Below are 15162 nucleotides of genomic sequence, written 5' to 3'. Positions count from 1 at the left end.
AACGCTGCTCGAAGCTTCTTTTTGATCTCCAAAACTCTCGGTATAAACACAGGTTTCCATCTTAACTCCACAAGGACGTAAATATACACCAAGATTATCAACACTAGCATGAAAAATAACTCGAGATGAGCGGTCATCGTCGTTTTAAGTTGCGAGATACATGGAAAATAGTCATGATATAAATCGATGAAAATACTAGAGAGGAGTGTGATGCAAAATGCAAACAATAAGGCTAGCAATATGATGAAGATGACAATGATAAGAACAATTGAAATGAGTGAGCCATGAAGAAGAGCAATAAGGAACAAATCCAAATTTGGAACCATTTGATTTATTGGGTTAATTGGTGATGAGGTTGAAAAAAAAAATAATACTATTAGAAGGACATGTGAATAAAGTATATATCTACTCGTATAACATTATTTGTTATTTGGTTTGTTGAATGATGAAGTTTAAATATGGAAGGATAAGGAGGGAAAGGATGAAGTAATTCACACTCATTCCACATTTATACAATACATTGACCACGTATTATTTCATGAACAAATAATATAACTTATCCTTAACCTTAAGTAATAGGTATATGTACATATTCTATTGTTTTATATATAAAAACTTGACAAGAAGACATTGTCACATTGTACGTTTGTTGTATCATGTGATTCCCGAACAACTTTTTTCTTTTTTATAATAATTTATTTAGATTAGAAGCCAACGTTAAATTGGCCAATGTTGTCATAATAATTCACTCTCTGTCTGTCTATTACTGCCACTGCCATAAAATTGGTACACATGTGCTTCCCCTGCCATTTACATCTTCCTACTCCTACAATCACCATGCACCATCACTTTCACTCTCATTTTACACACATATAAAAAACATACAAACACACTATATATATCTATATATATCACACCACCACCATAATAATTCACATTCCTTGCTTACTTATATAACAATAACACAAAATGAAAAGTACTAACCATCCTAAACTTAAACCACCACCACGTTCACTATTTTCTTGTGGCTTTTTTCGTTATTGCACTCAATCTGTTTTAAGTCCCACCAATGCTAGTCCACCGGTACTCGCTCCGCCGCCACCACCGCCGCCACATTCGGAATCCTCGTCTTCTTCCACTACCTCACAAAGTTTTACTCAATGGAGATTCTCTCACACTCCCATTTCTACTTCAAATTTTGAAACGAACCCGACACCCGATACAGCACTAACACGCCACCAATCACCGCCGCCGCCGCCACGGCCTCAACCGCCACCTGTTGTTATTTCTGATCTTCAGGAGCTTTTCCACGTGGCGGAGCTTCAACTCAGTACAGGTGAAGAGTTGGATAGAATAAAGGCTATTTATATGCTTCAGCATTCTTTGGTTAACCCACACGCCGTTGTGGAGAAACCACGCGCCGTCATATGTAACCCACGCGCCTCCGTGGACAACATGGGCAATGCAGCCGGCGACTTAGTTGATAATGCAAATGCTGACGTAGGAGGCGGCGCGTGGGTGTCATGTCCGTCGGCGGTTATGAGGGGGGTGTTGGGTTGTTTGAAGGATAAAGAATTGGCAAAGCCGGCGACAAAGGTGTTGTTGGCGCTTTGTTTAGGGGAAGGTAATCGACATGTGGCGGTGGAAGAAGGGGCGGTGGGGAAAGTGGTGGACGCCTTGGTGGATTTGGATGGCGGGGCGGTGGCGGAAAGGGCATTGGCGGCTTTGGAGCTTTTATGTACGGTGGCTGAAGGTGCGGCGGAGCTTAGGGCGCATGCATTGGTCGGGCCAATGATGGTGGAGGTGATGAGGAGGATGGAAACAACTAGGGGTAGAGAGAACGCTATCGGAATATTAGCGGTGATTTACGGTGGTGCTGGTGGTGACGCGATGGAGTTTGCGCCACCGGAAGAGGTGGCGCGTGTAGTGATGTTGGCTATGCAAGGAGATTGTAGTGCAAGAGGGAGGAGAAAAGGGGCCCAGTTATTAAAAGTACTCCAAGAAAATGAACGGTTGGATTTGACACAAGAAGTGGGGTGAGTGGTCCTGATTCTATCTGGAATTTATTAAAGTAAAAGTAATGGTCAAAGTCAAAGTCAGATTTGGATGTCAAGTTAGATTTGGAGAATGTTAACATTTAAAAGACCATTCATGGGAACATATTGTTTGTTGAACTTTATAATCCGGAATAATAATTTGTAGACTAGGTAAAACATTATTGTACATATCATCCCCACTATTGATGTATTTCTTATTTATTCATCAGGCAATAATTAGCAAATTAGAACCGACACCCGAATGGCCTTCTTGTATTAGCCATGTATGCATCCATTGCACAATACAACAATATGGCGTGGTTGACGCGGCCTGGAAACTCAAGGGGTCACGGTCAATAACAAGGAAAGTGGAAAATGAAACGGAATGGGAGAAAAGTTAAAACTAAACCGGATACATAACCATATGACTCGAGTGTCGATAAGGAGGTGATGAATTGAAAACTTTGATAAAAAAAAAAAAAGTAACTGCTCAGTGCCGCCTTTCGCGGGTTTTGAGCCCCAATACCTTAACGGTGTATGGGGGAGGTTAAGATGTAGGCAGACCTTACCTCTACCTAAGTAGAGAGGTTGCTTCCGGTTTCTACCTAAATGGTAGAAAAGGCCCTCCAACCTTTGCATGGGATGAGGATCGAACCCATGACCTCTGTCTCCAGAGGCAAGGGTGTTTGCCACTGATCCAACCATGTTGCTTTGAATTGAAAACTTAGATGATATTTGCAATTTGAAAGTGAATATTGTTTATTAAACGGAGAGTTTTAAAAGGTTAACTTTAACTAAAGACAACATAAATTGCAATTAACAAGTATACAAAACAAACAAAATAAACAAGACATCAATATTAGTCACAAATAAATGTGTTTATTTTGACGAATATCCCTCTTTTTGCAACGATAATGGTTTAAAAAAGTATAACAATACAAAATGGATTCACAAATTACGACTTATAATCTTTGACTTCTCATGAGTGTGGCGGAAGCCAAAGTCAAACAATGACTAGTCAAACTTTGTATTCAAAAGTCAAGATTCATAATTCCCAATTTAATCAATCCATTAACCACTATTTAATCATCATAAAAAGAGTTCAAATCATATGCCCAAACAAATACAAATAAAATCAACCCAATAATCATAATAATCTCATCATATAAAACTTCAAAAAATCAGGCATAAACACATATCTATTTAATGTTTTACAATAAAAATAGATAATGAAAAGATTGAGAAGATACAACCCAAATATCTAACAATAACCCCTAAAGGTACACGTCCTAAGCTGGATAATTGAAATGCAACATATCCCTACCGTGGATCAACTTCAAAAAAGAAACATAGCAGTGTCAACGTCCATGTGTTCTTCATGCCAAGCTAATACCGAATCCGTTGAGCATATTTTGAATAGTGAATAAAAAAATAGTGAACAAAAAAATACTCCTTCCGTCCCATTAGAAGTGTCTTATTTTGAATATTCAAAGTCTTTATCTATCAACTTTGACCTTATATATTTTTTTTGTGTTATATAATAGTTAATGAATGTTATATGTATTGATTGAGTTTTGGATCTATTTTCATTTGGTATAATTTTCATCAAAAGTTTTATAACACAAAAAAATATATAAAAAGTCAAAGTTAATAAATTAAGGCTTTGAATACTTAAAATGTGATATTTTTAATGGAACTAAGGAGTGACATTTTTACATGAATAACCATTAACTATACTAGCCAAAAGCTAGCCACCTGGATATAATATGTATTTACTTAATCTTATCACCCTAAAAGCTAGCCACCCGGATAGAAAAAAGGAGGCAAATATATTAGCATCGCCTGACAGGCTGACACAATACTTTGAAAATCTTCAATTGGCGCATGAACAATCTGTTGTCTATCTTTTTGTTAGTTTTGGACTTTTTACAAAGTAGTAGTAAATGTGAGACGATTAAATCATTTGTACGTGGGTGTAACTCTTGTACCGTGTACGTATTCCACTGCGTAGAAGGAAATAAGATGCTAGCATTAGTATTAGTAGCATTAGAAGTAGAAAATAGGTGGCTTGGATAATGGTAAAAACGTGTCCATGTTCAAAGGAGGGAATTATTTAGTGCCGGTCAAAACAGGCTACAGGTCGGGTGGTTCACCACACATTTTTTTAAGAATTTTTTTAGAGCTTCTTTTGTAAACAAAGAATACATCGATTATGAAAAAATAAATAAAATTACTATTTCAATAGATGGTTAATCCCCAAATGATTTTTTGCTCGCATTTTTCAAAAGCAAGAAAGTCTCTCAAAAAAGCTAACCACGGTAAAATTCTTTTTACCCATAACTCAAAATTCATCTCCGTCCTCTCCTTTCTCATATCCCATGCAACAATTCATCACATCTCCGACCGTAATGAAATTATTTTTACGTTAATAATCACACCATTACCGTTGCCATTACCGTTGTTGCATTGCGCGGGCACCAATATAGTATATAGTGTATATATATATATATATATCTATATATATAATTCTCTATCTCCAATAGATGATGTGGCATGTCTCTTTGCTCGCCACATAAGCTTTTGTCCTACGTGTCGTTTTTATATTGATATGTTTTTGCTTTTGTCCCACGTATCATCTTTATATCGATTTAGTTTATATACTTGTCATCTCACTTGCAATATCAACATACGTTGTGCATCTCACAGCTTAAATGGCATATCTATTTTCATCCCAAAAATAAAATAAAACATACGCAAGCTAGGATTCGATCTAGCAACCACACGGACAAACAAAAGGTTGCAAAACCATTGGACCAATGTTGTTATTTATTAATTTTAATCCCATAAATAAATAAAGGTAGCTTCCAATCTCGATAGATTAATTTTTTTTTAATAGAGAATATTATTTATTTTCAAAACTAAATACATAATCCTAATATTTATTAAAAATATTATAATGGTATTTGTTTATGAACCAATTTAATCTTATATATAAGTTGAACAATTTTCTTTCTACATTTGATATATACATATGCATTTTATTTTTATTTATTATTAGTTGAGTTATTTTAATTTTAATAACATTATTACAATATAAATATTATAAGATTCTAATATTAGATTTTTTATCATATAGTTATCTGAATGTAAACATAATTTTGATTACATGATATGTTATATTTTTCATCCAATTTGATCAAATATTTTAATAATAAGTAAATATACTTACATTCTTATAAATAACACATAACAAATTATCTCCAATTGGTAATTATAGTATATTGAATTTTTTTACTTCTTTTTGCTTGTACTTTTGTTGGCCTTTGGTAAGGTTAAAGATCCATCTGGGTATGAGTCTTCTGCCCATATTAATGAGGGTGGATTAATAGGTGTTTTTCAATAGTAATAAGTCATCTTAAACATTCGTGTAATATAAAAGTAGAAATAGAATAATATGTCGTTAAAATATATATTGAAATATATTTTTTTAATCATTGGTTTTGTATATACGTTAAAATGGTATCATTCAAAAATGCTAAACGACGTATTTGAAAAATAAACAATACACAACTTTTTTATTTGAAAATTAAAACCTTATTATTATTTGAGAACTTAATTATAATTTTAAAAAGTACATTACACCAAGGATTAACTTACACGTACATATTCTATATTACCACATAAGAAATTAATATTTATAACAACTGATCAACATATAGCAACAACGACAATATGCTACCCGCATATCATGCAAGTAAATAACATATAATTTATTAGTAATATATCATTACAGATTCGTCATTTTTGGATAAAAATAATAGATTTGAATATTTATGATCAAATGACTAACTTATTATTTTGACATTGTAATGGAAAAACTTCAATCAATGTAAACATAATCATGATGAGCTTAACCAAGTTTTTGCATTTAAATCTATATCAACGTCTACTTTATAATATGTAATCATTCACCTCAACTTTTACGACTATTTTTATTAATATATATAAATATATATATATTAAAAGAGTAGGAATCCTAACCTTCTAAAGGCCTCTTCAAAACTAAAATTATGTTAAAACTTTGACACCTAAGATTTCATCCTATGTATCATTTTCATATATTTTTTTTCCAATATATTAAATTAAATAAACACTTTATATACACAAAATTATATAAAAAAAAATAACAAAAATACACCCCATATCAAAATTAAATCCCGTACAAACTTAACATATATTTTTAAATTATATATTTATCAAATATCTATACATTTTATATCATATATACATCTCATTAATAATTTGGTATATTAACTAGTGATTTACTTAAATATATTTATTTTACAAAACCTAAAATCTGTTTTTACTATATTTTTTTTGTGAACTCGACTACATCCTATAGGCCTATATAACCTCAAATTCCAATCCAAAACAAAGCAATGTAAAACTTTGATCTTTCATTCAACTAATTCTAAGTAATCGTTGCTGTTCATTGGATTCCAAAAGAACTACTTCGTTAGGATTGAGGAATTGCGTATTTTTCTTATTCGGTGCAAATTTTGATCTTTCATTCAACTAATTTTTGGTCCTAAGTATTTTTTTTTTAATTGTGTGAGTGAGCTAAAAACAATTTTCTTTTTATGTTTTATCGGGGATTTCTATGTTAAAAATATTTATAATTTTTTTAAAAAATAATTCTAAAAAGACGTACATCGTGCAGGTAAAAAACCTAGTTATTTACGAAAAATTAGTATTAAATAAGAATTAAACGTACAACGCACGGGGTATAAACTAGTAATTAATTACAACATTGTGTGATTAATTAATGTTGCTTGGTGGAAATTTAATAGGGAAAACCTTGTGGGTTTGACATTATAAAATCTGTGAGCCCGTAAGCATGTAATAAATTATGGGCTTTTTAAGACCAAACCATAATTATAAATAGACCGTAGGTTTCTTTTCGCCAACATAATATGTAAATCGATCTCTGCTCGCGAAATCATCTCACATCGATCGATCGATGTCCAAGGTTTGTAAGAATTGGTCATTTTTCCAAAACTAGTCCAAAGCTAAGACCCCTACCTCCCAATTTGACTTTCCACTTAAATTTCCTTTAATTTTATATGAAAAGATTTGAGACTTCAGAGATTATATATAATTATATATGTATAACTTTATAATATATGTTTGACGGTGATAGATGATCACGGATTAAATTTTTACTAATCATTTTTGGAACAGAAAAAGTCTGATGGTGATCTCAATGGTATAATTTAGATGATTTGTGTTTGGGGGTATGCATAGTCGCAAGATGGAAGTCGTTTTTGGAATACAAAAAAACTCATTGAAACCCTAATATTAATTAGATACAGTATAGAAACTTCACAGAAACGTTTTAGTATATATGAAAACTTCAATGAAATGTTTCGTACGAGTTTCCGTTCCCATGGAGTTTTTTTGTTCGTATGAGATCTTATAATGAGAAAACGTTGGGAAATTTGTTTTTGAGTAAAGATAGACTTTAATTGAAGTTTAAAAACTTGTAGGTATCTAATAGAGTTTAATTTTATGTAAATTCAACTTGAGAAAATAAAAAATAATTACCAATGTGACAATAAACCAGTGGTATTCGTCATCCATGATGTTTAGGACCAACAGAAGAAAAACTTAATGACGAAGGTTCGATCCTTTGGGATGCCCATATCATGTGAGAATTAAGTAGAGGTGTTTTACTGGCATCTAAAGTTTTACGGGATGATATATGTGAATAAAGCACGGTCTACGGATCCCTTCCTTCAATCTTATTAAAATAATTAATAATTGATATAAATTTAAAGTCACTTATTGATTTTATTAAATACGAGAGCAAGTACCAGCGCGTTGGGACGGTGAGATAGTGGAGTGATAGGTCATAGAGTATGATAGGTTATAGAGAGTCATAACCAAATGTCTTAGCCGCACGGGCTCTGCCCTCATATTTAAAAATTTGTCGAAAGTATATCGAATGACATCTCTAATAAAAGAGCACGAAATTTTATGAGCACCCATATAATTTTTATAAATTATCATTTATAGTTTTTGAGATAAATTTTTTTTGAATGAATTGGAGAAATAAATGATTTATGGAGGAGAGAGAAAAAATATGATTGACTGATATTTGATGATAGAGAAAGGGTAATATAGTTATTTTTAATAAATATAGAATAAATAGAAAGGACATTTTAGGAAAGTAAATGTTGAAACTTAAAATTTAGACACAGAAATATAGTATAGATTTGAATATTATAACGTTATTATCTACGCACGCAAGCGTTAAAATCTTTTTGGTCATGCCACATTTAATATTAAACTACTCCATATTCCTGTTATCAAATAGATATACACATACAATACAATATTATTTTAATATTAATATATTTGCATTTTGTCAATATTCTTGTTTCTAGAAACAAAAAACAATAAAACCAAACAAGCAGGCTCTAGGCAGGCAGTACTACGTGTTGACTTTCAACTTTGAGCCATCATCCCAACATCAATTTCTCAGCCCACTTTGACTGTCATTTCATCAATCCTATATAATCCCTGTTTTTCCATATCCAGGATTTTTGTTATTATTATTATTTTTATAATATTTCTGCAGTTTTATCAAAGCCCATATATATAAATAAAGATATGGTGAATTCCTTGGTGGGAAGAGCCACAAATGATATGCTTATTGGTCCTGATTGGGCCTTAAATCTTGAGATATGTGATATTTGTAATCATGATCCTGTGTATGTTTCCTTTCATTTGTTTTCAACTATATGTATAGTTTTATATATATATCTTATTAGTTATATATGTTGGAATGTTTGAAGGGTAAGTAGTTTTAGACAATAGTTTTGATTATGATATGACTAGTGTGTAGGATGTTTTCATAAGAGATGTTAGGTTCAAACCTTAAATATCGGAGTATATCTGAGTTAGACCGAGTATATCCGAGTCAACCCTTACGGGTAGCTGAATAGGTAGATGAGTAGTTAAGATTTCGGGTTGAACTATTGTGATTATATTTGGTTGTGTATAGGTATATGGTTAATAGTAGTTGAGTAGAAATCAAGAAATTGCATAAAAGTTATAAAATCCAGGACTTTTGGGGGTTGTATAACTTAAGGCTTGGTATCGGGTTAGTGAAAGGTTGCGACTTGCGTGATTTAAAGATAGTCACGGGTTTGATTTTCGAACGCTTTAACTGCGTAGGTGACTTTGCTCTTTGAAAATGAATAAAAAAGTTTGAACTTGGGTTTGTGAGTATTCTACTTTAAACAAATCGATTGAGGAGGTTATAAGCGATAGAAATACTCTTTAGGCATGTTTTGACCTGTTTGCCTTGTTTCATTTTTAGCTAGTGTATAGTTTGAACTGATTTAAATGTTGGAAGATAAAACATAACCCGAATCCATTTATCAGTAAATGGGCTGAAATTGATACAATGTAGTGATATGTTGTATTGACAAAATTGACTCGGTTGTTTTCAGGCAAGCAAAGGATGTCATTAAAGGAATAAAAAGGCGTTTAGGAAGCAAGAATCCCAAAGTCCAGCTTCTTGCTTTAACAGTAAGTGAAATAAAATCTTATTTGTTGTTCTGTCTTTGTTGGGGATCATGATATTGTTTTGTGTAAGACTAATATGGGATAAAAGTCCTGATAAATGTCTCGCATTTTTGGGGCAGGGTAAATAACAAGAAAGTGTGAGCTTACACCTTTTGAGTGGCATATCGTTAACAAAGTTTCGTGCTAAATGAAAAGTAAATATACATAATTCTTCTTGTGCTAAATGAATAGTAAATGTACATTATCCTTGTTTTTTGTTACTTTGTAATACAACAAAAACAAGATGTTATTCAATTTTATGCATTACAGTTGGACCATGACATAAAATCGGTTTATGTAAGTTGCAAATAGTGATTATTGACTTGTTTTTCGTGTTAAGTTATTGGAAACACTTGTCAAGAATTGTGGGGATTATGTTCATTTGCAAGTAGCCGAGAGAAATGTACTTACCGACATGGTTAAAATAGTGAAAAAGAAGGTAAGTGAAGTAATGTTTGTATTTTGCCCTAAGTATCTTATTGTCAAATGTATTTATGAGGAAGTTCTGCAATACAGCATCCCGATTTTCATGTAAAAGAGAAGATATTAGTGCTAATAGATACTTGGCAAGAAGCTTTTGGAGGAGCAAGGGCAAGATATCCACAGTATTATGCAGCATATCATGAGTTATTGGTAAGTTCTTACAGATCCTTTATGCTAAGGTTCCAAGGACTTGGGCATTTAAAAGAATTGTTAAGGTTGCAAGGATGGAACGGGTAGGTCGGGTAAAGGTCAAAACGGTCAATAGGGTCATAGTGGGACAGGTCGGGGTTGAGTTGACCCAAAACACTTTTTTTGGTCTAATTTATTTTTTCAGTATTATTTACGTCATATATGATTACAAAAACTGTATTTTTTTTTTAATTATTAATGTCAACACTTCATAATAGATTTGTTAGTGCTTTTTGCATTAGAAGGAGACTTTCAATCTGGTTGACCCATTCCACCCTTTTCTTTGTAAGCTACTTCTGTAAACTTAACCGTTTTAGTCCATTTGTAAGTTTGTTGAAATTTTCACTTCTACTATATGCTTTCTTTTTCGTTAGTCTTTAATTGGTGAAGAACATATGATTCTGTATCTAAGGTTGATTGCTCATTACTTGTTTAGCGTTTAGGAGCAAATTTTCCAGAGAAATCCGAGAGATCAGCACCCGTCCTTACACCCCCACAATCACAGCCTCTACCATCGTATCCACATAATTTGGGTAATCCAGAAAATGCAAATGATTCTGCCGTCCGTTCTGCAGAGTCTGAGTTTCCAACATTGAGGTATATAAAAGTAATCTAACAGTTAATGCAGGTGTATTATCATCTTGTTCAGGTGGTTTTATTTATTTTAGGGGTTTAAACAATCTTTTGTCAACTCACATTCTCATGAGTAATTTTGCTTTTTCAGTATGACAGAAATGCAAAATGCACGTGGTATCATGGATGTCCTTGCAGAAATGTTGACTGCAATAGACCCACAAAAGAAAGAGGTATAGTTGTCATTTGTTTGACATTATTATTCTTGTAATGGTTATATATAAACATTATGCAATTTATTGTTATCAGGGACTTAAGCAAGAGGTTATTGTCGACTTGGTGGAACAGTGCCGTACATACAAGAGACGAGTGGTACACCTGGTCAACTCCACTTCGTAAGACTTAGACTTGCTATTTTTCACCTTTCAGTATGTTTTTTGCTTTTTATAGTTATCCTTTAATCATTTCATTGTATTGGTGTCACAGGGATGAATCACTATTAAGTCAAGGATTAGCTTTGAATGACGATTTACAGCGAGTTCTTGCCAAACATGATTCCCTTCTTACAGGAACTTCTGTTCCATTTGAAAAGTCAAAGCCTGAAACTAGCCGAGCATTAGTACCTGTCAATCCTCCTCTAACCGACACAAAACAAACAGGGTAATCAAGTTTCCTTCCATATTGTTTCATGAGCAGGCGTAATTTTTAGTTGATTCGTCTGAAAGTTGGTCAATATGGGTTACATTCTGCTGGTTAAAATTGTAAATTTAGCTAAGAAAGAAAACAGGCTTTACAGATCTAACGGTATGAAAATAACCTTAAGTGTATTCATTATAATGGAATAAGTGCTTATGCTCTAATGATTAGCCTGTTTTGGCTCATACATTTTTAACCATGCTCTGTCTTATGAAGGTCTGTCAGTCATGCTAAAGTAGAGGCAGATTTGATCTCTCTTGCTCCTGTTACAACTAATGGAACGTCAACTACTCCACCAGAATCTTATCCCAAGTTTGATCTTTTGAGTGGAGATGACTATGACTCGCCAACTGCTTCTAATTCTCTTGCCATAGTCCCAGTTGGTGTATCGCAACCAACTACTCCTGTATCTCAGAACAACGCATTAGCTCTTGTGGACATGTATTCACAAAATAATGTTTCACCTGTACAAACATATTCTTCGTCACCTCAAATCCAACATCAGAAATTGCCAGCTCCACCTCGACATGAGTCATGGTCCTCCTACAATCAAGGAAATAATCTCGCTTGGAATGGTCATGTGCCTCAACAACAGCAGTCACCTTCACTGGGCTATGGTATGTGAAACATTATGCTGGAACAACATTTTTTCTGTACCTGTCAAAATAAACCTATGTGAATTATACAAAATAGCAGCATGTTTATTTCATAATGGACTATATTTCATAAAAGGTCCTATTGGTTCAGCTTCCTAGAAATTACTGTTTTCATAAAAGGTCCATTTGTGTAATTTACTATAATGAAATTCAAAAGAAAAATAAATATAAACGGGTCAAACCGATTACCCATTGTGTCAGGTTTTATCATCTCAAATGCGAATCATGTTGTGGTTGCTTTTATAGGTGCTACAAATGGTGGATTACCATTACCGCCTTGGGAAGCTCAGCCTGCTGACAATCAATCACTAAGTCCACACTACTCTCTGTCTAATGGTTTACAATTGGTTCAGCAGCAAAACACAGGAAGCCGTATGCCACTTATGAGCAATCAGCCAGGCTATATCCCTCAAGTTCCTCTACAACAGTTCCAAGGAGGTGTACTTCTGCAGCAGCAAACACAACCTAGCCAAATGGCTTACGTGAATCCGCAACAAATGGCTCAGCAAATGGCACAACAAATGTACAATAACCAAATGGCGCAGCAAATGTACATTACCCAAATGGCACAGCAAATGTACAATAACCAAATGGCCCAAGTTAATGGTTACGGTGGTGGCAGTGGTAGCTACAGCAATGGGTATGGATATGGACAACAACAAAATTCACAATATATTGATCAGAGAATGTCGGCGATGTCCATGAACACGGTTTACACTGGTCCTTCAATGACTAATGCATCCTATGTGCACGTACCGTCTGGAAAGCCTCAAAAGGAAGAGGATAAGCTTTTTGGAGATTTAGTTAATTTTGCAAAAGTCAAACCAAACAAAACGACTCCTGGTAGAGCTTCTTGAGAGCGTGTGACCTACTTGACTTGTATTTATTTTCCCCCCAAAATAATTGCCATTATATATAATTCTACTGGCTTATATATTTCTGCCAGTTTTCGTTTTTCCTTTAGTTGCAGTTATGTACATTTTATATGTATAGGTCCGCTGATGTTGAGCCGGATGTCTGAATTTGAGAATATGGAGAGACCATTGTATAATATTTTGTGAGGTTTATCTTCAGGATTTCATTGTTCACTTTTGTTTTATGAGTTACTCAACTGATCAATCATATCATCTTATCCAATATAGACACACAGTTGCATATTAACTGGTGGTTGAGAAATATTTTGCATGCCAACTGGTGGTTGAGAATAACAGGTACTAATGAAACAATATGGAAGTAAACTTGATTACCCTGTTTGTTTTGTGTTGGTTAGAGGAGGATTAACTGGTTCTAATGCTTTGCTCATTTCAGGCTTTGACTTTTCAGATGGAGCAGAAGTTCCTGTAAGAAGTGAATCATGTTTGGCAAGAACTCGCTCCAAATCGTCATTCAAAGCTAATCTGATGCAGTTTCACACGCATTCAAATGGCTCAAGAACATATAAGTGATCAATGATTATAAACCTTGACGGTTTTTCTTGACAAAAGTCAATTTTCTTATAAACTCAAAATAATCAATTGATGATAAACATTCGTCACCCTAATACTTATACTAATCCTAACACCAATAAAAGAGGAAACAAATCAAGTCATAGTTATCCTAATAAATTAAAAGATAACTTATTGAAATAAAAGATTATTTACTTAAAATAAAAGATAACTTGAATTAAACTCCATTGCGGGTCGGGTCAGATGGGCTGACTACTACTGCATCATAATCCTTGACTTAATAGTGATTCATTGCTGTGGCACCAATACAATGAAATGATTTAAGGAATTATAAAGCATAAAACATACTGAAAATAGCAAGTTTGGGTCTTACGAGGTGGAGTTGACCAGGTATACCGCTTGTCTCTTGTATGTATGACACTGCTCCACCAAGTCGACAATAACCTCTTGCTTAAGCCCTTGAAAACAGTATAAATTGCAAAATGTTTATATATAAGCATTACAATAATAATATTTTGTCAACCAATTGACGACTGTACCTCTTTTGATCTTCGAGTCTACATGTCTGCAAGGACATCTATGATACCATGTGCATTTTGCATTTCTGTCATGCTTAAAATTTAAAAGCAAATTTACTCATGACAATGTGAGTTGACAAAAAATTGTTTAAACCCCTAAGGAAAGTATATAAAACCAACCGAACAAGATGATAATACCTAATACCTTTATTAACTTTTAGATCAGTTTTAAATGCCTTAAGGTTGGAAACTCGGTCTGTGCAGAACGCACTGCATCATCATTTGCATTTCACTATTATAGAGGTTGTCTTTGTGGGGGTGTAATTTGCTCCGAAACGTTAAAACAAGTAAGAAACTATTATCCTTGGAAACAGAAAGTTAAGTTTTTCAACAAACTTATGAATGGGTTAGAAGGGGTTAAGTTTACAGAGTAGCTTAAAAGGGAATGAATCAAATGGGTCAAGCAGATTGAAAGTCTCTAAAGTGTCTTTTTAATGCAAAAAGCACTCCCAAATCAATTTTAAAAAATGTTAAGTTGTTAACATTATTATTATTGATAAAATACAGCTTTTGTAATCAAATTTGATGTAATATATATTACCCAAAGATAAGTTGGACCAAAAAAGTATTTTGAGTCAACTCAACCTCCCAGTCCCACTATGAACTGTTTTTACCTTTACCCGACCCACCTGATCCATCCATATTGCAACCTTAACAATTCTTTTGAATGCCCACTTCAATTCCTCGGAATCTTAACGCAAAAGATCTATAAAAACTTATCAATAACTCATGATATGATGAATAGTACCGTGGGAATCTTGCCCTTTACTCCTCCAAAAGCTTCTTGCCATGTAGAACTTCCTCATAAATACATTTTGACAAAAAGATAATTATGGCAGAACAAAAGTGCTACCAAGACACCAATGTGCCCGTT

General features: G+C 33.6%; 2 protein-coding genes and 1 long non-coding RNA gene across 3 annotated transcripts; 2 read left to right on the top strand and 1 right to left on the bottom strand.

Annotated features, from left to right (window-relative positions):
- Positions 1-767: 767 nt before the first annotated feature.
- On the top strand, positions 768-2260 carry LOC122582907 (U-box domain-containing protein 25). Its single transcript, XM_043755336.1, has one exon. The coding sequence runs from the start codon at positions 970-972 to the stop codon at positions 2038-2040; it is 1071 nt and encodes a 356-aa protein (XP_043611271.1). The 5' UTR covers positions 768-969; the 3' UTR covers positions 2041-2260.
- Positions 2261-8638: 6378 nt separating this feature from the next.
- LOC122581793 (TOM1-like protein 9) lies at positions 8639-13353 on the top strand. Its single transcript, XM_043754072.1, has 10 exons — positions 8639-8809; positions 9554-9632; positions 10009-10107; positions 10185-10301; positions 10777-10937; positions 11065-11146; positions 11223-11308; positions 11400-11573; positions 11826-12226; positions 12512-13353. The coding sequence occupies exons 1-10, from the start codon at positions 8709-8711 to the stop codon at positions 13120-13122; spliced, it is 1911 nt and encodes a 636-aa protein (XP_043610007.1). The 5' UTR covers positions 8639-8708; the 3' UTR covers positions 13123-13353.
- Positions 13354-13932: 579 nt separating this feature from the next.
- On the bottom strand, positions 13933-14376 carry LOC122581081. Its single transcript, XR_006320968.1, has 3 exons — positions 14250-14376; positions 14084-14168; positions 13933-14004 (listed from the first exon to the last, which is right to left on the bottom strand). It is a non-coding gene; the product is annotated as an uncharacterized LOC122581081 (long non-coding RNA).
- Positions 14377-15162: the final 786 nt, after the last annotated feature.

Source organism: Erigeron canadensis, chromosome 9 (genome assembly GCF_010389155.1).
Source record: "Erigeron canadensis isolate Cc75 chromosome 9, C_canadensis_v1, whole genome shotgun sequence".
Lineage (NCBI taxonomy): Eukaryota > Viridiplantae > Streptophyta > Magnoliopsida > Asterales > Asteraceae > Erigeron > Erigeron canadensis.
The sequence above is the reverse complement of the archived record's forward strand: the minus strand, read 5'-3'. Positions and strand labels throughout refer to the sequence as shown.